Source organism: Pleurodeles waltl, chromosome 6 (assembly GCF_031143425.1).
Source record: "Pleurodeles waltl isolate 20211129_DDA chromosome 6, aPleWal1.hap1.20221129, whole genome shotgun sequence".
NCBI classification, from domain to species: Eukaryota; Metazoa; Chordata; class Amphibia; order Caudata; family Salamandridae; genus Pleurodeles; species Pleurodeles waltl.
In genome coordinates, this window is record NC_090445.1 from 706,539,775 (window position 1) to 706,561,916 (window position 22,142).

A 22,142-nucleotide genomic window follows, 5' to 3' on the forward strand; every position below is an offset into this window, starting at 1 on the left:
CTCTCAACAAAACAAACAGAGTTTCACCGGTTAAGGAATGTGGTGTGGTATGATAATTTCACACCATTTTCTTAATTTCCTCCTTCCAATCCAATTTACTTTTCACAGCTATTTGTATGTTTCCCCCCACAACTCTATTAAACCTCTCAACAAGACCATTTTCACGAGGATGATATGCATCAGTCTTCCAATGTGTAATTTCACTCTGTTTTAAGAATTCCTCAAATTCTTTTGCTACAAATTGCGGACCATTATCCAAAACTAAAATGTCCGGATATCTTTCCCTCCTAAATACTTCTTTACAAAACTCTATAATTACTTTTCTTTTTTCCTCTCTAACAAAAGTAATTTCTGGCCATTTAGAATAATAATCTATCAGCACCACAGCATACCTTTTTTCAATTCCTAATATATCAAAAGGTCCACACACATCTATTCCTAATCTCTGCCAAGCACATTCAGGATAATCCATAGCTGTTACCGGCGTACTAACTGGACTGTGAGACTTGTCACTACATGCACATGCAATACATTCTCTTACAAATCTTTCCACATCGAGATCTAAACCTGGCCACCAAAAGTCCAATCGAACTTTGCGTTTCATAGCAGACATCCCACCATGTCCTTCATGAAGTGCAGTTAATACCTTACATCGAATAGCTTTTGGCGCTAATAATCTATCACTATGTCTCCAAATTCCATTAATGTATGATAGCTCTGCCCATACAAATTTATAATTGGAGATTTCATCCAATTTGTTCCATTCCCATTTCCAACGCTTTGGCAACATATTTATTATCTTCTGACAAACTTCATCTTTCTCTATTGCAAGTCTCCATTCTTTTTCAGAAATTGCTTTGAAGCTTGCACTTTCTATATCTGCCACTAAAATGTCATCCTCCTCATGACATATTTTTTCTAATAGACACCATGATAAAAAATCCGCATTTACATTTCTTTTTCCAGGAATATATTTTGTTGTGAATGTATATTCCTGTAATCTAAATAGCCATTTTGCAATGCGTGGAGTAGCTTTTCCTGCACCTTTTGTTGTAAATACATCAATTAATGGCTTATGGTCAGTCCAAAGTTCAAAATCGACACCACACACAAAATTTCTAAAGTGTTGAATACCCCACCAACACGCCATAGTTTCCTTCTCGATGGTAGAATAACTTAATTCTGCGCCTCTTAACGTCCTCGACGGAAACGCTATTATCCTTTCATGTCCATGTCTATTCCTCTGTATAAGAACAGCACCTAACCTATACATACTTGCATCAGTTGCAATAATGGATTTGTCACCTGGTTTAGATGGTGCTAAAGCTACTGCATTTATAATACAATCCTTTATATCATTAAAAGCTTTTTCACATTCTGTTGACCATGCAAACTTTCAACCTTTTTTCATTAGTTCTCTCAAAGGTCTGACTTTATCCGCAGAGTGATCAACAAACTTCGAATAAAATTCAGCCAGACCTAAAAATGATTGTAATTGATCCTTTTCCAATGGATTTGGAGCCATTTCAATAGCTTCCATTAATTTATGCTTGGGTTTTATACCTTGTTCTGACAATGTATGACCTACATATTCCACTTCTCGAACAGCAAATTTGTATTTATTCAATTCAACCGTCACACCAGCTTCATCCACCATGCACAACACTTCATATAAAATTCTGTCATGGTCTTGTTTGTCAACACCCCAAATTAACACATCATCCTGAAAAAATCTTACTTGTTTGACACTTCCCAACAACTTTTGCATCATTCGCTGAAAAACAGCTTAGGCAGATGCCAACCCAAACGGTATTCTTTTAAAACAAAATGCTCCTTCTGGTGTAACAAATGATGTCAAATGACGAGAATCTTCATGTAACATAATTTAATGGTAAGCATTTGATAGATCAATTGTTGAAAAATATCTTCCTTCAAACACACCTGGCAACAATTCTGCCATATTAGGTAAAGGATGGTGATCAATCCATATACACTTGTTTAAGTCCCTCAAGTCCACACACATTCTTATTTTTCCCATTCGGTTTCCTCACTAAATCAATTGGACTTTACCAATCCGACACCTCAAGTGGTTCAATTATGTTAAGTTTACACAATCCTTCTAATTCCTCCTTCAGAGGACCCCTCAATACCAAAGGTACACTTCTTACTTTGTGAACTACTGGAGTAGTATTTTCTTTCAATATAATTTTATGAACACATTTCTTTAAACAACCTAACTTTGTACTAAACAATGTAGGAAATTTCTATACCCACATAGTTTTATCATCAGAAGCTGTCACCAATACTCGATCTTCCCTATTTGGATCTAATGTAATACCTAAAGCATGTTTGCCATCCCAACAATAACTTCCCTTTATCTACGACATAAATAGTACATCTAGCACTTCTGTCCTTAAATGACATTTTGGTTTCAAAACACCCAATAATCAGAATTTTACCTCCACCATAACCTTCAGGTTGAATGTGTGCCTCTTGTAGTTCGATGCCACCCAACTCATAACATACATCCTTACTGACTAGTGTATAAGGAGAACAAGAATCCGCCCACATATATATTTCTTTTCTGCATATATTCACAAAACATTTTGCAGGGCGATATTCTGTATCATATGATTCCAATTTTAGTACATTTTCCATGTCCTGCACCATCAACACTTCTACTTCATCTTCGGAGTCTGACTTTCCTTCCACATAATTTTTATTGATACATCCCTGGTCAGTTACGCAATTCACTTTGGTAATACTCCTTCACTCCTACAAACTCTAGCAAAATGACCTATTCTTTTAAACTTGTAAAACTTCACTTTCATTGCAGGACAATTACTAGCTGATGCTAAATGTTTTACGCTCCCACAACAATAACACACTTTCTTATAATTCTCAGTCATTAATAAGTTTCTTTTTTCTTCTTCCTTAAATTTATTTTTAGAACCCATCTCTTTTATTTTGCAAACACTGTCACAAATTTTTAATTCATTTACATACTTGAATGTATTTTCCACGCTTTTAGCCACAACAATGGCTTTTTCTAATGTTGGTTCTTTCATCCCTAGTAACTTTTCTTGAAATTTTACATTACTCGTTCTATTAATTAACTGATCCCGAATACTCTCATCTTGTAAACCTTTAAATTGACATGTGATGGATAAATTACGTAAAACAGCCACATATTGATCAATGGATTCATCCACACCTTGTGAACGAGAAAAGAATTTGTGTCTCTCTAACACTACACCTACTTTCCTACCAAAATTTCTTCCATTGCACCTATCGCCTTATCGTATTCATTGAACAATTCCTCTTCAATATCAGAATTATCAATGTTTACTTGTTCTGTATTACTAATACCTGGTAACGTTTTCAAAACTTTTCTACCTTCAACTCCCAAATTATGTTTCGAGATGGTCAACTTCCATCTAGCAGTGAAAGCACACCCATCCACTGCTTCTAAATATGTTTCAAATGCTTCACGCAAATCCTCCCACTGCATAATCGGATTTCCAGGACCCTCTAAGAATGTAGGTGGTGGTAAAATTGTTTGAATTTTTATATATATATATATATATATATATATATATATATATATATATAAACAATTTGTTTACTATAGCTATACAAATGCTCACTAAAATAATAAATTAACAGAAATAATGTTGTCACCGTCGTCTATTTTAAAACAATAAATTAATACAAATAAAGTTGTCACAGTTGTCTAGACTTCCGCCTTCATATGCAACTGTAAGTCCTCTTTTCCTTTCTATGCTTTTTTTTCTTCCTTTAAGCAATGTTGAACGAAAGTCCTTTTTCACTTTCAGTTTTACTATCAGAGTTGAGTAACCTCTACTAATGGCATCAGTATCAACAGAACTCGAGCACCGAGCCCTGAGTATATTTTGAACGTTCACCTCTCCTTCTCACCCGGTTAAAAGTGCCACGCGCTTCATTGTACTTGCGCTCCACATGTTCACATTTAAATCATAGCATGTTCATGTTTTTTTTAAGTCCTCGCACCTCGTCAGCACAGTGTTGAAAAACGTGTGTTTTCCTTTCACACACAATTAACACTGAAATTTGACTACTGCATCCTGCTGCGTTTCTCTTCAAATTTCTTCGGTAATATATTAACTGCAGTTCTGTACAAACACTCGCCATCTCACAATAAATCACACATTTGCTCCCACGCAAATGGTACTGAAACGTGAGTACTGCATCCTGCCGCGTTTCTCTTCTCTTCAAATTTCTTCAGTAATATATTAACTGCAGTTCTATACAAACACTCGCCGTCTCACAATAAATCACACATTTGCTCCCACGCAAATGGTACTCATTCTGCTTATGCGTTTCCACATTAAAATGTCAACGATAGTTGCTATCTGCTTCCAAGAGACTGAACATGAATACGGCAGTAATAATTAGCATAATCCATACCAATGTTTCCTGAGCCGGCTGTCCTCTATTGATCCCATCCTCGTCGCCACCATAACAACTTCCTTTTCTTCAATCAATAATGAAATCTTGTCCAAACATTGTTCTTTTATTTCATCTGATGTAAATACAGCTGGCTAAGAGACCAGTTCACAGCAACTGTCCCTTCGCTTCTCTCCATTCCATTCCCCCATTCTAATTGCCATGGTAACTTTCATAAAACAACATACCTTGACAATATGAAATATACAACACTCAGTAGTCTTCGAGAAGTTGGTGTTACAAAAATGTGTTAGGTGAGCTGAAAAAATGTTAAAAAGATTCTCAATGGTTTCGCAAACTCACATAGCATTCATGAATTTAATTTAAAGAAAGTAAAGGCCCTCCAATGCACAAGGGAGTTTTTTTGTCTATTGTCCATTGGAGATTGACAAATCCAGCCAAATAGTCACAAATCTGCCATGCTCTGATTGGTGGCCATCACAGATAAATTCCCATTATGAAAACTATTACTCAACATGCTGTACCAATTACCGAATTGAGAAAAATAAAAACGTAAAGGTCATACGAGAGTACGGTGAGGCTACCCTGACCCACAGGGGTGGATCCTCAAGGGACCCTTCTACATTAAATCATACATTTGAAGAATTATTTGTATCGTATTATTCATGAATCTCAGACTCTTGTCCCATAGATGCAGCCTCCGAAACACAAAAAATTATTTTCTTTTTTTTAGTTTGTCACACTACAGCTGTTTTTGTCTGACTCCTACTGCAGGGGTAGTGCAAAGGGCGGAACCATAGGCCAGAACCTGTGCTAATAAGTGCACATCCTCACGCCGTGCATAGATGTGGTTGGGAGTTCATACAACGCATTCAATTTGGCCAGGTCCTGCAGCCCATCCCTGCTGAGCACAGCCAGGGCCATGTCCATCAGGTGTTGGCCATCTTCATTGTTTGAAATTTGGATGTCATTAAAACATAGAAATTGACTGAAACGATACAGTGTAAATGAGTTGTAGAATGGAATGTTTCTAAGACCTTGACATATGTTAAAAAAAACTCTGAAATTCATTAGAATTACATTCAGAATGTGATTTTTGGTTTACTTACAAGTTGTCTGAGTTATGGATTGCTATGCTAACCATTGCTTCCGAATTTCGGTGTTTTTTAAATTGCTATTCATTAGCATACCTGTACTTTAACTTAGCTCTTGTTAACAACCCCTTTTCTTTTTTACTTTTTACCATTCATTGCGAGTAATTTTAATAGATATTATTCATCACTGTTTTCAGGTAGCTACTGTCTCCCAATAAAGTCTAAATGTGTGCGGGCACAGCCACCCCAGAAGTTGATGCATAAGTGATAGTGTGGAAATGTGCAAAGAATGCAGCTATACATTATCAGCATAATAGTCCCACAACCAAATGCTAAAGCACTGTCATCATATAGAGAAGAAATTTAGCCACCTAACAACAAATATAGTACTTACGATTTTCAGTGGTGTAGCGCCATCTCATGGCTTTCATCTGATCTGTTAATGCAAAATCAGCGTTATGTTGTTATGACAAGATAATTAGTGGCGGCGGTGTAGAAGAAACAAGATTCATTTCTAAACAGGAGAGGTATTATGATGTACATTTTCATAGAATAGCATGCAGAAGAGCCACTCATTTTTCTAGAGAGGGGGCTATGGAGCCTTCAGAAAACCTTTGAGGACAGAAGAGTTTAAAGGAAAGGGGGAGATCTATGGAGCTGGGACGGATTTAAAAAGGGAGAGTACATCAATTACATGGCCACTGTTTATATCTCCACCCAACGTGTGACTACAGGGAGATGTTCCAGTGGAACATTTTTTTCTGACCACTGGGTAAGAGAAACTGCAGTTTAAAAAAATTATTTAACAGTGTCTACCATCACTGTGTTTTCCACTTCTGTGTGCAGTGCAACACGTTTTGTTCTGTCTCGTTATTATGTTTTACCGAATACAGTATGTATGTTGTGTAAAATGGACATGAAGGATGCTCTCTGATTAAGCGTGTTATCAGACCACGGGTGAGGGCATTAGTTCAAGAGGGGGGTCACATAAGAAGGTGAAAAAATGCATGTGCTTCATCACTCTTGATGTACAGTGTGTATTCTGGGTTTAGTCTTTGGAATGAGGAATACTGTGGAAATTGGTGCTTGCTCAACAGTTTCTTTATGTTTTCCCTCAATCAATACACTTGTCCCTAGGCAAAATCCACTCGATTTTCCGGTCTTTTCTAGTGTGCTCTTGCCCTGCCTCCCTGACTCTTACGTAATTTACTTATAGAACAGCCGGGCAGCGTTCTCAATTCTCTCACAAGGCAAATATATGCATTGTTGTTACATTTTAATTTTGCATTCAAAGGTGGTATGTTGATCTGAACAGAGTGCATCTGTTGGAGTGTTACCTTTAAAATTAATATTAACATGGAAAGCTTGCAATATAATGTGTAGTGAAACTGCATAGAAATGTGTTAATGTAGAAATAATGCACGCGTTTGAAGTGCCCACGGGGAGTGGCCACCAATGTATACGATGATTAATGAAACTGACTAATGATGAATTAACAATGTACTAATGTATGACTTTGTATTAGCATTAAGGGTTGTATTAGAGTTTTGCTAAATTAATCACAAGTCCTTAGTTAGCGAGGGACTGGGCCTACCTGCCTGGTCTCATATTAATTGTGTTTTTCTAACATGCAATGTGCTGTTTTCCTGAAGTACACTAAGCTGTACTTTTCCAGAAGCTAGAGATATGTGTGTGTAGCCGAAGTAAATTCTTTCTCGTGGGACCCGACTTGCTCAAGTAGACATTCTTGCCGAATGCAACAGTGTAATTTGCAACAGGTGCTAGGTCGCCTGGACTAGGAGAAGACTATGGAACTACTGACTGGAGCGTTAAGTGTAACTTTTCTTACCTGACATTCCACCTGATGAAGACGTCAATCACAGGAGCCAAAAGACTGCATGAGAACTGTGTTTTGTGGAAAATTCTAGTAAGGTGCGTGGAGAATTATTGGACAGAGATAATGATGCACCAAAGTTGATCCAATGAAAAATTAAGGACTAGTTTGACAGTGTTGATATAACTGGATGACCCGAGAAGAAATCAGCCATTATTGGGACACTTTTGCCATTATTCAGACATTTTGCCTTAGGCTATACTTTGTCACTATTCTAGGAGACTTTGCTGTTCTGATATCTTAACCATCCCATATTGAACCCTTACCAAATACTGACTTCTCCTCCTTATGAGGGAAGAGCCTATTCTTAACTATGCCATACTGACAATTGTCCCGTCCTACCTTTGCTGATGCTGAATTGACTGATGTCCTGAGGACGGAGACTGACGCTGATTGCTGATACGTTGGAGGGGTAACGATCTGATAGAATTGTAATTGTCTGTTTGCCTTTTCTTTCTAGGTACCAACTGCTCATTTGATAGAGGCCATAGTTAGATGTTTTCCAAATTTGTGTTACTAAATTGTTTTGCATGAAGCCCAACATGCTGATGCTAATTCGAAGTTAGTTAAGGTATTCACTAATATTGTATGCAAATAGACAAACAACTGAATTCTTGCTTTGTTGAATAATGTACTGATGATACTCTGCTAAAGTTGATTCATGTTAACGTTGTGCTTCATTCTAATGTTCATGATCTATGCTGTGATAAAGTTCTGCTCTGATTGCCAAGTTATAGTGTTTTTGATGTGCTTGTTATTGTTGAAACTAATAAATATGATACTAGGTTGTAACTAATAGGGAATAAATATCCTAACGCTTACTAGATTTGTGTGGTTATTCATGGCTGAAAGGTAAAGGTGCGTTCTCTGTATTGAGTTATATTGAATGTTATTGATTAACTTAATGATTAGTTATTGTGAATATTGAAGGAGTTATTAACATATTGATTGTGATGAAAAAGGGATGTCTCGTTCTGGGAAGTCTTCAAATGTGGTCAAAAGGTTCATCAGCCTGGGCGTGTCACCTTGTAAGTTTACTTATTAAAGTCCTGACACGCTATCACATCTGCCCACTGCCACACACGACATGTTATTGAAGACTTTTAACGAGACTGTAAAGGGAAATGGAAATAAATTCTGGGAGTAGAAAGAACTGGATGTGGATTGGCTGAGGTGTAATGGGTTGGGTGCTGATTGGATTGTCACCACAATATTAATCCCCAATCTGCTACAAGACTGGAAATAATAGATAGCTAACGAAGACGTTTAGTAGTAAAAAGGCTATCCATTTCTAATCAGCTCAGGAAGTCATCATTTGTCCACAGCCATATACATTTTGCCCTACGTCCCTTTTGCATAACATAATAAAGTCTGGGTCATCCTATGTGCCAAAACATGATTTTGGCCATCCAATAGCCTATCACTGTCAGTTCTGGCAACGGAGCACATTGCCCTTCCAAACTGACTAGATCGTGTGGTAATATATTTTGGTGCTTTTTGGAGTGTGTGATCTACTCTAACTAAAAGGTGTGTTCATTTTCTGTGCATAATTGCTTTCAGGCATGGGTAGTCACTTCAGCTGGTACTGGAACCTCATGCACTTGGCCCTCCCCTCAAGGTCATTTTATGAAAAAGTTGACAGATAGGATACCGATCCTCGTCCTAGTCCCTTGCGCTAGTGTTTTCAGAAGCATCGGGGTCTATGCTGGCATTTTTGCGTCAGTTCTAATAGGCAGCATCTATTGCATTCATTAATAGGGTAATTTAAAATGTCTTGTCAAAAGATATCATCCAATCAAACAATGTGTTGTGCTTAACTTGTACTCGAATAGTGAAAAATAATGTTGTAGTATAACGATTCTCAAAAGACCAGGATTCATCTGGACCATCCATATGCCAGCCCCGTGCAACAAATTATTTATTTTTATCTGAGTTGTTTGGGATGCAGCTACCATGTTATTTGTCCTTTTCTTGATTGGCGAGTGCGGTTGCTGGTGCCTTTGTTACAGGCACCATCATCAGGTGAGGTATTTTACAGTGTTTGAAATATGAAGCAGCAGCCACGGCGTGAACCGACAAGATAATTTGAAAATTCTCTGAGATGCTGTAGGCCGGTAAATGCCAACCTGCAAGTTACTGTTGCTCAGTGCATTAGAAAGCTGCCCCCTTCTCCTTTAAAAAGATATATTTGGCCTGTTGCTCCCATTAGCATTAAGTGGGTTTGTTCGAACATACTGCAAAATAATTTACATGCTTAGGGGTCTGTGCGTGATGGTTTTTTGCTCACATTTCCTACAATGACTTAATCATAGAATGATTAGTTTGAGGTGGATTAGTCATTGCATAAGCAGACAAAGTACAAGCGATATATGCAGCTTTCATGCAAAGTAATAAATCAAATAAGATAAGTGTGTCCTTATTAGACACTAGTCAAACTGAAGATGGATATCACATCAGACTACTCACAATATCCCAATGCTCAGCAGTCATTATTCGACTTTTTATATGAAGTCCTTTAATTATTTCAATACTGTGTTTTGCTAAAAAATATGTCTTTGAGAAAGCAACCACCATTTTGTCAAGAATGGCTAAAGGATGTAAACAGGTACCAACATGTATTGAGTATTACTCAATGGTGGGCCTACACCAGGTGACACAATTTAATTTTCTGCCCCAGGGATGCAAATGTATTAACTCTAGGAAACCCATTAGAAAATTATATATTGTGAAAAAAGGACAGAGGCTACTTCAACAAAGTAAGAAACTTATTTAAAAAAAAAATCTGTAAAAATCTGAAAATGCCCAAAAAACTGCAAGAAATAGAAAGAAAAATCCATCAGCACTATGTTACACAAACAAAGCAATCTAGAGAACACGAAAAACAATGTTAGAGATAACAAAAATAGGAGATTTACTAATGTTTTGCGAGGAGTCTTGGAAGGCACATCACAGGAGAAAATGGCAGCACAAAATTGTATTATGACTTTCGAGCCATAGTACAGATATCTGTAAATTTACCACCGCATATCCCAAGCAAGCACAGCCATTAAACGTGCAATAGGACTGGAATCATTCACTAAGGGAATTTATAAACCAGAATCTCATACTTCCCCTTCCCCAAACAAATAAACATGTAGACAAAAAGCTATAGATGCCTATCTTTAATGCAAGCACCAGCTACAGGTAACAACACATAGCAAGCCACACCTGATAGCTCCACCAAGTTAAATAAATAGCACCCAGAAAGCGTGAAATTACTCTTCCAGCCAGATCAAGCCCATCTATAACTTCCATTACTGGGGATAAAGTATGTGTCTCTAAGGCCACTCCCATTCTATGATCTCTCATTAGCCACATCTATTGAAATGTCTGATATGAAAATGCAGTAAAAACATAAGACTTGACCACTCGCAAACATCCATGAATCATGGCACTCACAGAGCTGTGGATTAGCAACACACTGGGGCAGGTATTGCAGGCCTCTTCCTGTAAAGTAGTAAGAACAATACAAAGGGGTACAAGAAGAGGGTGAGGAGTACAGACTGTTCAAAAACAACCTCTGTCTCAAGAAATGCCCAGGGGGCACTTGGGACATGTACAACTTGTGATCTCCATCTTGAAGAAAGCTTTCTACTTGGGAAGTATAGACAAACAAGCTAATAGAGCTCCTAATACATCACCAACGATTCATTGAATACTCTGCCAGCAGATCAAACCAGCTCTCCCAGACAGCTACTGTTCACCCTGATCCCAAAGTTTGAAAGTTGGAAGAATCACATTTAGAACGAAGCCAGTGTTAAATATCAGTTCTCTTCCAGGGGATCCTCATCAATAGTCTTAAGCACTGGAATATTCCCTCCCACGTGCAGGTACCCCAGAGCACATATTACACACATGCATATACATTAAATGTGTATGTAAATATAAAATTATGTTCAGAATTTTAGTAAATATACATATCATATACATATGCCTATGTAATCATGCAGTTGACAAACATGCTAAAAATGCCCTAAAGTTTTTCTTTAATAAACACGTCAACCAGAGTTAAAACATTTCTGTAAAGCAGAAAAGAGAGACATAAAATTAATTAGCAATCTTCTATTGAGAGAAAACTGTAATAAAAAACAAAGGCATTATTAGCCAATAGGCTGCATTCAAATTAACATAGCAGAACACTGTGCCTTTAATGTCTGCAGAACCTCAGGTATCCCACCATGCCTCAGAGGTGAGAGTGAGGTGACAGTTGAGTTACAGTTGGGTTAGTTCCTAAAGTTAGGATCCTGGAGCATTGAGCTCTCATTTTCTGAGTGCATTTTTTACCAGAAAATCTCTGTTTAAACTAAATTTTCAAGATTTTACTCGACATCTTTTCACTTTCTGAGTATATAATACTTTTTCCTGACAGGAATTTTTATTATTTTCCTGCAAAATGCCATTCCTTTTTGTCAAATGCCCTGCATTTGGCAAAAAGAAGCCTCAGACTGATCCTCACTCAGTCTGCATAGCATATCTGCCTGAAAGCCACTGTCCTGAGACCTGCAGTCATTGCCAGAATCTTTCCAAAAGGACCTTAAAAGACAGGTAAAAAATTTGTCTTCATTGCTTGCAAGAGAGGGACAATATGACAACCACCTCTCTTCATAAGAAGGTCTCCGGGAAAAAAAGTGAAGGCAAAATGGACAAGCGATGAGCAAGATCTTCCTCAGCACATAGGAAAATACCTATTTGTTCACCATCAGTGTTGACATCAACGTTAACAGTTCTGTCGTTGCATCAACGTTACCAGCCAATGTCGACAAGCACACCTTTGTCAACGGCGACACACGCGACTTCGAGAGACATACCGTCAAAAGCCATAGGACACCGACGTCAGCAAAGGATAAGTCTTCATCAGCAATCACCCACCACTCAATATCGAGCCAGCACTGTTGTGCGGATACTACTGTTGTGCGGATACTCCGTCAAGAGTACATCATGACCTATTGACGTCGAGGCAACGCTTAATGTCAAAGACCATGACATCAACAACAGTCCAGCAGTCATCAACGTGAAGACAAAGAGCTATTTCTCTGTCGACAGCAACCAGTCACTGCTCGACATCGGAACACACATCACCTGTGACATCACAATCGACATCAAGACATCATTCAACATTGCGATATGGGCGTTCATGTGCTCTGCGGATGACATTGCACTGTCATTCGACATTGAGACACACCTCACCTATTCAATAGCATTCAATATCAAGACAGACTTTGACGTTGAGACAGGACCATTCACGCCCCCCACAATGTTGTTCAACGTCGACATATCCTCTACCATGGAAGACAACATCACCTACTGGTTCTCTATCGATGTCAGTGGATCAAAGACATGATGCTGCAAAAACCATAGGAAGTAATTAATCTCTGGCATCCTCGAGAGCATCCTTCCATTCTGTAACAAGAGGTTTAGTCTCACCAAATAATCTTTCAGATGGCTTGAGAGTCTTAACAAGGGCCTGGTCTATCATACTCTGGACTCACAATATTCTCAAATGTATTCTCCTTTAAGATCCCTTCCAAGGACACCGTCACCGGCACCTCAAACCAGGTGTATGACATATCTCTCCAAGAAATCCTACAAGAAGGAGGCCAAGTAGCCAGGTAATCAGCATAGCTGCGTACAGCTCAGATCTAGCCACACCTGGGTATGCTCATGGTATATGTGCAAGACGATCATCTTGGCTCCATCTAACAGGCCTCAAGCCGGAGGCACATCATCGCATTATAAATCTCCCATTAACCGGCAACTCTCTATTTGTGTCCTACACGGACTAAGAGATGGCGAAAATGAAAGCTGAACTCCACACACTCAAAGCTGTAGCTTTAGAAAAGCGCAAGGAATACCGCAGAAGATATAGACCTTATGACAGCACCCATTTCAGCAGAGGGTTCAAACCCCTCACTGGGCCCCAAGACAGCAACAGAGGCAAGGAAGACCCTTGTACCAGTCACACAAACAAAAAAGGGAACCAGGAACAAACAGACAAAATCCATCTGCAGCCAAAATATCAGGAAAGCAATGAAGAATTGCTTCCCCTACTTCTGTCACCCTCTCCAATGGGGGGAAGTATAACCAATTATATAAGCGAGTGTCGCTCAATAACTAAAAACCAAAGGGGTACTAAATATTCGTGAAAATGGGTATTCTCTACTTTTCAAATCTCCCCACTCCAGTTCAACAAACTAAAACCTCTCATCATCAACAACTTCTTCTCACTCTGTTACGAAAAAGAGCTATCAAAGAAGTTCCTCCTTCGCAGAGGGGAAAAGAAGTGTACTCCTGCTATTTCCTGCTGTGGAAAAAGGGCGACACAGAGACTTCAGACCCATTTTAGATCTGAGACATCCCAACAAATACATTTACAAAGAAAAATTCTGAATGATTGCCCTCCAACAGATCTACCCTCAAATCCATCAGAGGGACTGAATGTGCTCCATCGATCTGTAAGATGACACAACCCAGTGGCAGAGAAACACCGGAAATTCCCACGCTTTGCAGTTGCATAGGTCTGAAGTCAGCCCCTCACACGTTCTCCAAGTGTGTAGCGGTAGTGGCAGAACACCTGAGGAGGAAAAGATTTTCATTTACCCGTACCTTGACGATTGGATACTGAAAAGCATCTCTCCAAGTCAGGCGATGCAACATCTCAAAATCAGCTTTAATACCTTCAGAAATCTTGGTCTTTAAGTGAATCTACAAAAGTCTATACATACTCCAACCTAGGGGCTCCATTACTTAGGAGCAACATTGGATACAAACCACACAAAAGTGTATATTTCAGAGGAGAGACTATTACCAAGTAGCAGAGAAGTGCCACAGCATCATTCACACTTTGCAACCAACGGCCAGACAAATAGCCTCACTCCTGGGTTCCATGACCGCCTGCATTTTCATTGTTCTGAATGCCAGATTACACATGAGACCTCTTCAAGAGAAGCTAGAGGATCAAAGGAGTCAGTTCGTAGACAAGTGGGAGGACAGATTGAGTCTGTCACCAGCTGAAAAAAACTCACTACAGTGGTGGACTCACCGATAGCATCTGTCAATAGGGATCCCTTTTCGTTAGAACATTCCTACTCAAAATCTTATAATGGATGCATCTCTTCAGGGCTGGGGGGCTCACATAGGCTCCCTCCAAAGTCAAGGCCTGTGGTCATACAGAGTATCAATACCACATCAACATGCTAGGGCTGTGGGCAGTTCATCTAGCACTCAAGTCCTTTTATCCTTCCATAAAGGACAGCTCGCTCCTAGTCCAAACAAACAACACAACCACAATGCACAAGCAGGAGGGCTCTCAATCTTGCCCCCTATCTCATGAGGCACAGACCATCTGGCATTGGCTAATAGCAAGGAGGTTGTTGATCATAACTATTCACCTCCAAGGAGTCCAGAACACACAAGCAGACTCTCTCAGCCAAAGCCTCTCAGGCACACATGACTGGGTGCTCCCCAGCGATGTTGTAAAAAGCATTATTCTAGAATGGGAGAATCCTCAAGTAGACCTGTTTGCTGATGAAAACATCAAAAAATGATGAAGCTTCACATTCATGTTTTACCAACCAGGGACAAAGGGGAATGCCTTGTTAATAGACTGCTCAGAGACATTTCTCTATGCTTTTCCACCCATTACCCTGATTCCCAGAGTTATCAACAAATCCACAAGCTAGAGGGAAAGGTATTTCATCCCAGCCTTCCCTCGCTCTGCGTGACAGCTTGGCTCCTAAATTCCTGCAATATGGTCATCTAGGTCTCTCCAGGAATGCAAGAACATCCTACTTATATTCATTCCAGTGGAAAATATTCTACATATGGTGTATCCAGAATGGCTCCAATCCAATTCTAGCACAGGAGGATGTCATGCTACCCGCCTCCTTCACCTAGCAAAATCAGGTTTGCCATTTTCATGATTTGAGGTACATCTTTCACCATTACTGCTTATCTAAATTCGCCCTCTCAAGCATCATTCTTTACAATGCCTGTGTTTAAAGATTTTCTAGAGGGCTTAAGGAAAGTTTTCCCACCAGTTCAGACACCTTCTCCTCTGTAGGAATTGAATGTGGTCTGGTATCAACTCATGGGTCCCCCCCTTGAGCCTATACACAAAGCTTCTTTGCAACATCTCACATGGAAGACAGCTTTTCTTGTTGCCACTACCTCGGCTGACAGGGTCAGCGAAATTCAGGCTCTCTGTTCTAAAGAGCCCTACACAATACTTCATGATAGCAGGGTGGTAATGAGGACCCATCCTGGTTTCCTACCTAAAGTGGTGTCTGATTTCCATATTAACCAGACCATCTCTCTTCCAACATTCTTTCCTAAACCATCTATACCAATAGAAATAACATTCCATTCCTTAGATCTAAAAAGAGTACTAACATTTTGATCTTGATAAGACTAAAGATATCAGACAATCTGATCAATTGTTTGTGAACTATGGCCCCATGAGAACAGGCATAGCTGCCTCAAAGCAAACCATTTCCAGGTGGATGGTCTCCTGTATTGTATTTACTTATCAATTGGCTAACAAACAATTGAATGCCAGACTCAAAGCCCATTCTACGAGGGGCAAAGCGGCAAGAACAGCCCTATTGGGGAATGTTCCCATCTGCCAAATCTGCAAAGCCCCAACATGGAGATCTGTACATACTTTTACAAGGCATTATTATCTAGATTCAGATGCTAAGACAGACACTCAAGTGGTTCAGGCTTCTTTAAGAAATCTATTTAAATAGAACTAGTAAACTGCTTGAGCTTGCATTTCTTCATCCACAGGGGTGTGGGGTGGGCTTGCAAATCTATTCAGTGTTTATGACTATTGACGAGGATCCCCTGGAAGAGAAGGATAGGTTAGTTACCTGTAAATCCTAGTTCTCTTCCAGGGGAATCCTCATCAAAGTCATAAGCAACTCGCCCACCTCCCCGGAAGAAATTCTCAATGTACAGCAGTTTAAATTTCTTGTATTCTACTCTTCTTATCACCGTAAAAAGTACTGACCTAACTGTAACCCAACTGTCACCTCACTCTCACCTCTGAGGCATTGTGGGATACCAGAGGTTCTGCAGGCCTTAAATGCATGGTGCCAGTTTTTAGGGTTGAGCGTGCAAGCGCTCTGTCCCTGTTGTAATCTCCCTGTAGGCTTTTAACTTCTGTAGACGTGTGTTTCTGGGTTTAGCCCTTCATCAGTAGAGAGTAAAGAACAAAGAAAATTAATCTGGGGTTGCTGGAAATGCTGCTAAATTCCTCTCAGGTCAAGTACCACTCACAGGTGCATTTCCAAAGCTCATCAGCACACTGGCTCAAGGGAGCCTTTCAACCAGGAAGAGGGGTTGGAGCACACTGCCTCACATCCCAGCACAGTTTGTCCCTTTCCTTCCTGGTAAATGCAGTTCAGAGTTAGCACTTACTTCAAAATTATGTGCAGCATTTCCAGCAACCCCAGATGAATTTTCTTTGTTATCTACTGTCTACTGATAAATGACTAAGGGCCTGATTACAACTTTGGAGGAGGTGTTAATCCGTCCCAAATGTGACGGATATACCACCAGCCGTATTACGAGTTCCATAGGATATAATGGACTAGTAATACGGCTGATGGTAAATCCATCACTTTACCGTCACTTTTGGGACGGATTAACACCTCCTCCAAAGTTGTAATCAGGCCCTAAATCCAGAAACACATGTCTAGAGATATACAGCAATGTCTGCACCAGCTCTGGTGAAAAACTCCAGATAATTTTGAAATTAATACAAAGGGAGGTAGTAAATGGAATCGATCGCACATCAAGAACGGTGTCCACAGTGGTGAATTGTAAAAATGGGAGAAATGGTTGGTGCGTGTGGTCAGGTGCCCTACTACCAAAAAGGCACTATATAGTGTATCAAATACACAACATGAAATGAACAAAGAAAAACGCACTCATACAGCGTATTGCTCAGTTATAATCAATATGAATATTGCATGTCGTAGATCCAAAAGCAAGTAATACAGAGTTGTTCATTAACTTCCTGTAGATCCTTTAATCGGACTGTAGTCGTCAATCCACAGTAAAATCCAAATAGGTACAGCCAGTACAATCCAAATAGGTACAGCCAACACGTGTTTCGTCACACCTGTGACTTTATCAAGGCTGAAAATACATACAGTAATGGCTATTGTGAGATGTACAGGTAAACTGGAACATAGGCATTCTAGAGAATGACACAAAAGTGTAAGTGTGCAAAAAAACATGGCAAAATCCACACGTGTGTAAAAATGACATCCAACACCTGTAGTCAAATTGGATACAAGAACGAAAATAATGTAGAACCAGCATGTGGAGACCAAGTAAGTCCTAAAAGTAAAATAAAAGTGTTAGCACCCCAAACATGTGTATTGATAACCAGACCCTAATGGGACAGTGAGCAATGAAGGTAGAAACGGGTGGTTGGAAGGTAGGCTCAACACTAGAGTAGAGATAATTGCAGGGAAAAAGACAGAACCGCTTACCTATAGAAGCTATAAATTAAGCGGTAACTCCCAGGAGTACGTGCGAAACATATCCGGGGAAGGCTGGAAATGTAAGAAGAAAGAGAGAATAAAAAATGAAGAATTAAGGTCACAATGGAGTAACTGACAGAAAGGGTAGGGGAGAAGAATGGAGAAGGGGAGAGATCTGTGTAAAACCTCAGGCTCAGCGAGAGGCGCGGATCCTGGTAAGTCCTATGGAAGGTAAAGTACGAATGTAGAGAATGTACTGTCACAAAAGGTAAAAAAGTGTGGGTGACTGGAAGGTGTCACTGAAAAACGTTCTGACAGTAACAGGAATAACGGTGGAAAAGTGATGGGGTGAGATGGACATCATAAGGTGAGTAATGGTAAAAAATGGTCATTGGGCATGTGAGGGACAGATAAAGGAAAGCCCAAACGCGTTGTAAAAGGTAAAGCGCGCACGTGGATGAAACGGTCGCCGATGGGTACATTACGAGCAAAATACAGTGGCGAGAGTTGATAAACCCAGACCAAATGGCTTGGGGACAAGAGCGTCATTGTGCTAGCGATTTAAAGTGCAAATGGTGAAGCTGGCGCTTATAGCAGTGGGTAGGAAAATGTGGAGGGTAATTATTAGCATCATGCTAAAAAGAGGAATAGTAATCGCAAACGTGCAACAGCATCATTGTGCTATGAAAGTAAATGAAATTGGCATGGCCGGCGCTCATACCGTTACAGTTAGGGTAGATAATACGGGGGTAGTCATTGGTGTTGTGCGGAAACAGATAAAATAAACGTAGTGCGGTTAAACTTAAATATATACTGATCACATAGAGACACGCACCTTGAAAGTGGCACGCATTCTCTGGTAAGTAAAGATTAAGAAGGAGCAAAGGTCCAACTTACAGAGGGAAAGGAATGTTCAATAGCCAGTCAGTCAGGTGTAGCATGGGTCTAGGGTGAACTCACCAAAGTTATTTGGAGAAGGGTATGCTCGTCATGGAGGGGGGGGCATAGTATGGCCAATGGAATAGCACCGGAACCCAGAAATGTCCTTCGAGGGAATAGGTTGCAGCCATATTGGGGGAACCCATGAGGAAAGTTAAGATCGACCTGTAGGTTGGAAATGTCACTAAGCAAGAGCGAAGAGGAAAAGTAGTGTGAAAGTAAAAGACACCCTTGCTCTTATGTGATAAAGAACATGCAACATAGTATTAGATGACAGAAACATACAGTCCATCAAAGCATGTACTTTGTTGGATCAGATATTGCAATAAAACTCACCCAAGGAGGCACGTGCATCTATTATAAGATGAAACCACATGTTGCGATCAAAATGAGAAATGTGTAGATAAAATTTGTACATCTTCAACAACTGGCGTTGTAGGTAGAGAGTGGTATTAGAGAAATTGGCAGAACCAAGTAATGCACACAGTAATAATTGGAAGGTAGCATTGTGTCCAAAGTATGGTACATAAAAATCAGTAATTGAACATAGAAATATGGAAGGTAAAAATTAAGAAATAGAAACGTAGCTGGTAGATCCCAGCCCATACGTACAGTAATAAATGTATACAAATACACAAAATGTGTCTGAAGTATGGTACACACAAATCGCCAAAGCAATCGTACAAAGAGCGGAGGGTAACAGTTTAAGACAACAGTAGAGACTGTATAGACTTGATGTTACATCTGTACAAAAAAGAAGAAGAAAACACCGCAATTTATCGAAATATATTGGGAGACAATTAGTACGATGTGCAGTGTATGATGAAAAGATTCAGGTGAGGAACACATGTAGTTCATTGTACGTATTTAGACCCTTCTCAATAGCCCGTAGCTCAAGAATCCATCTGGCCTCACATTTCCGAAGTTCCTTGGTCCTATTTCCCCCTCTGGGAGAAGCGGTGATGTGTTTAAGGCTGAAAAATCTAATCCTAGGGATATCTGATTCCCCGTGTACAGAGGCAAAATGTATAGCCAGCGGATAGTTAGGTGTAAGGTTCCTCACAGCCCTGATGTGCTCTTGTATACGTTCCTTCAGGGGGCGTATGGTGCTGCCCACATATATAAGACCACATACACATACACATATGATCACATAAACAGTGCCACATTTGAAAACACCTGCCGGTTATACTTCTATCCCTCTTGAACGGGGTTTGGAATCCTTGACTCTGGCTCTCTCATATAGGGACGCCACCCTATATGAACACACTAGAATGTTAATAGACCTGACCAAACTAGTCTTGGTTAACAATGTTTTTTTTACATGAAGGAACTTGGTACAGACAATCCCAGGTTGTAGCAATGGGTTCTAAATTTTCACCCTCATATGCCAACCTCTACATGGCACAATTTGAGAAATACCATCTCTGGCTCAATTGCCCTAACCACATTACACAACACATTGTATTCTGGGGTAGATACATCGACAACATCCTGGCTATCTGGACCGGCAATAGACATGACCTAGAGGAACTCTTCAAACACTTGAACACTAACGACTACAATCTAACCTTCACTTCCAAGGTAGATAAAGATCACATTGAATTCCTGGATCTGCTCTTATACATTTCAGGTAATAAGATCTCATCCCGGATTTTGAGGAAACCCACTGCATGCAATTCCATCTTACATGCCCACAGTGCACATCCCAACTCCCAAATCAGGGCTATTCCCTACGGAGAAATTATTAGGACCAGACGTAACTGCAGTGATGACATTTTCGAACAAGAGTTGAACCTACTAACCAAACGATTTATCAATCGAGGTTACCTCCAAACGACCATTGACTCAGCACTTATTCGTGTACGTTCCAAACAACGGGACTCTTTACTTATCAGGACCCATAAAAAATCTACTAAGACCCCAAGAGATAGGGTCTCCTTCATCACCAAATACAGTCCAGTCAGTGGGGCTGTATTCCGTATACTCAAAAAACATTGGCCCCTACTACTTTTAGACTAAACTGGGGATGCTTATTGGACAATGACCATCCATCACACACAGTAGGGGTCACACACTTAGGAACATGCTTTGCCTTAGCTTTCTGGCACCTCCCCCCTCCTCTTCATCATTGTGGTTACCTAACAAACCAGAAGGTGTTTTTTAATGCTGAGGTTGCATCTCCTGCCAATTCACACTGAACAAGACTACATCCTTCTCTTTCAACACTCCAACTACGCTTTTAGTGAAGGAATTTATCAATTGCAACACAAGGTACACTGTTTATGTGATCATATGTGTATGTGGTCTTATATACGTGGGCAGCACCATACGCCCCCTGAAAGAACGTATAAAAAGCGCACATCAGGGCTGTGGGGAACCTCATACCTAACTATCCACTGGCTATACATTTTGCCTCTGTACACGGGGAATCAGATGTCCCTAGGATTACATTTTTCAGCCTTAAACACATCACCCCTTCTCCCAGAGGGGGAACTAGGACCAAGGAACTTCGGAAATGTGAGGCCAGATGGATTCTTCAGCTACGGGCTGTTGAGAAGGTTCTAAATACGGACAATGAACTACATGTGTTCCTCACCTGAATCTTTTCATCATACACAGCATATCGTACTAATTGTCTCCCAATATAGTTTGATAAATTGCGGTGTTTTCTTATTCTTTTTTGTACAGATGTAACATCAAGTCTATACAGTCTCTACTGTTGTCTTAAACTGTTCAGACACATTTTGTATATTTGTATACATTTATTACTGTACGTATGGGCTGGGACATACCAGTTACGTTTGCTATTTCTTAATTTTTACCTTCCATATTTCTATGTTCAACTTACTGATTTTTATGTACCATACTTTGGACACAATGCTACCTTCCGATTATTACTGTGTGCATTACTTGGTTCTGACAATTTCTCCAATACCACTGTCTACATACAACGCCAGTTGTTGAAGATGTACATATTTTATTTACACATTTCTCCTTTTGATCACAACATGTGGTTTCATCTTATAATATATGCACATGCCTCCTTGGGTGAGTTTTATTGCAATATCTGATCCAACAAAGTACATGTTTTGATGGACTGTATGTTTATGTAATCTAATACTATGTTACATGTTCTTTATCACATAAGAGCAAGGGTGTCTTTTACTTTCACACTACTTTTCCTCTTCGCTCTTGCTTAGTGACATTTCTAACCTACAGGTCGATCTTAACTTT

The 22,142-nt window shown here is 39.8% G+C and overlaps 1 protein-coding gene across 1 annotated transcript in view; it reads right to left on the reverse strand.

Moving 5' to 3' along the window:
- LOC138301691 (deleted in malignant brain tumors 1 protein-like) overlaps window positions 1-22,142 on the reverse strand; it is a 592,703-nt gene that overhangs the window by 474,860 nt on the left and 95,701 nt on the right. Inside the window, exon 3 of the mRNA XM_069242207.1 lies at window positions 5,938-5,979. Coding sequence (XP_069098308.1) covers window positions 5,938-5,979 — 42 coding nt within the window. The remainder of the gene's footprint in view (window positions 1-5,937; window positions 5,980-22,142) is intronic.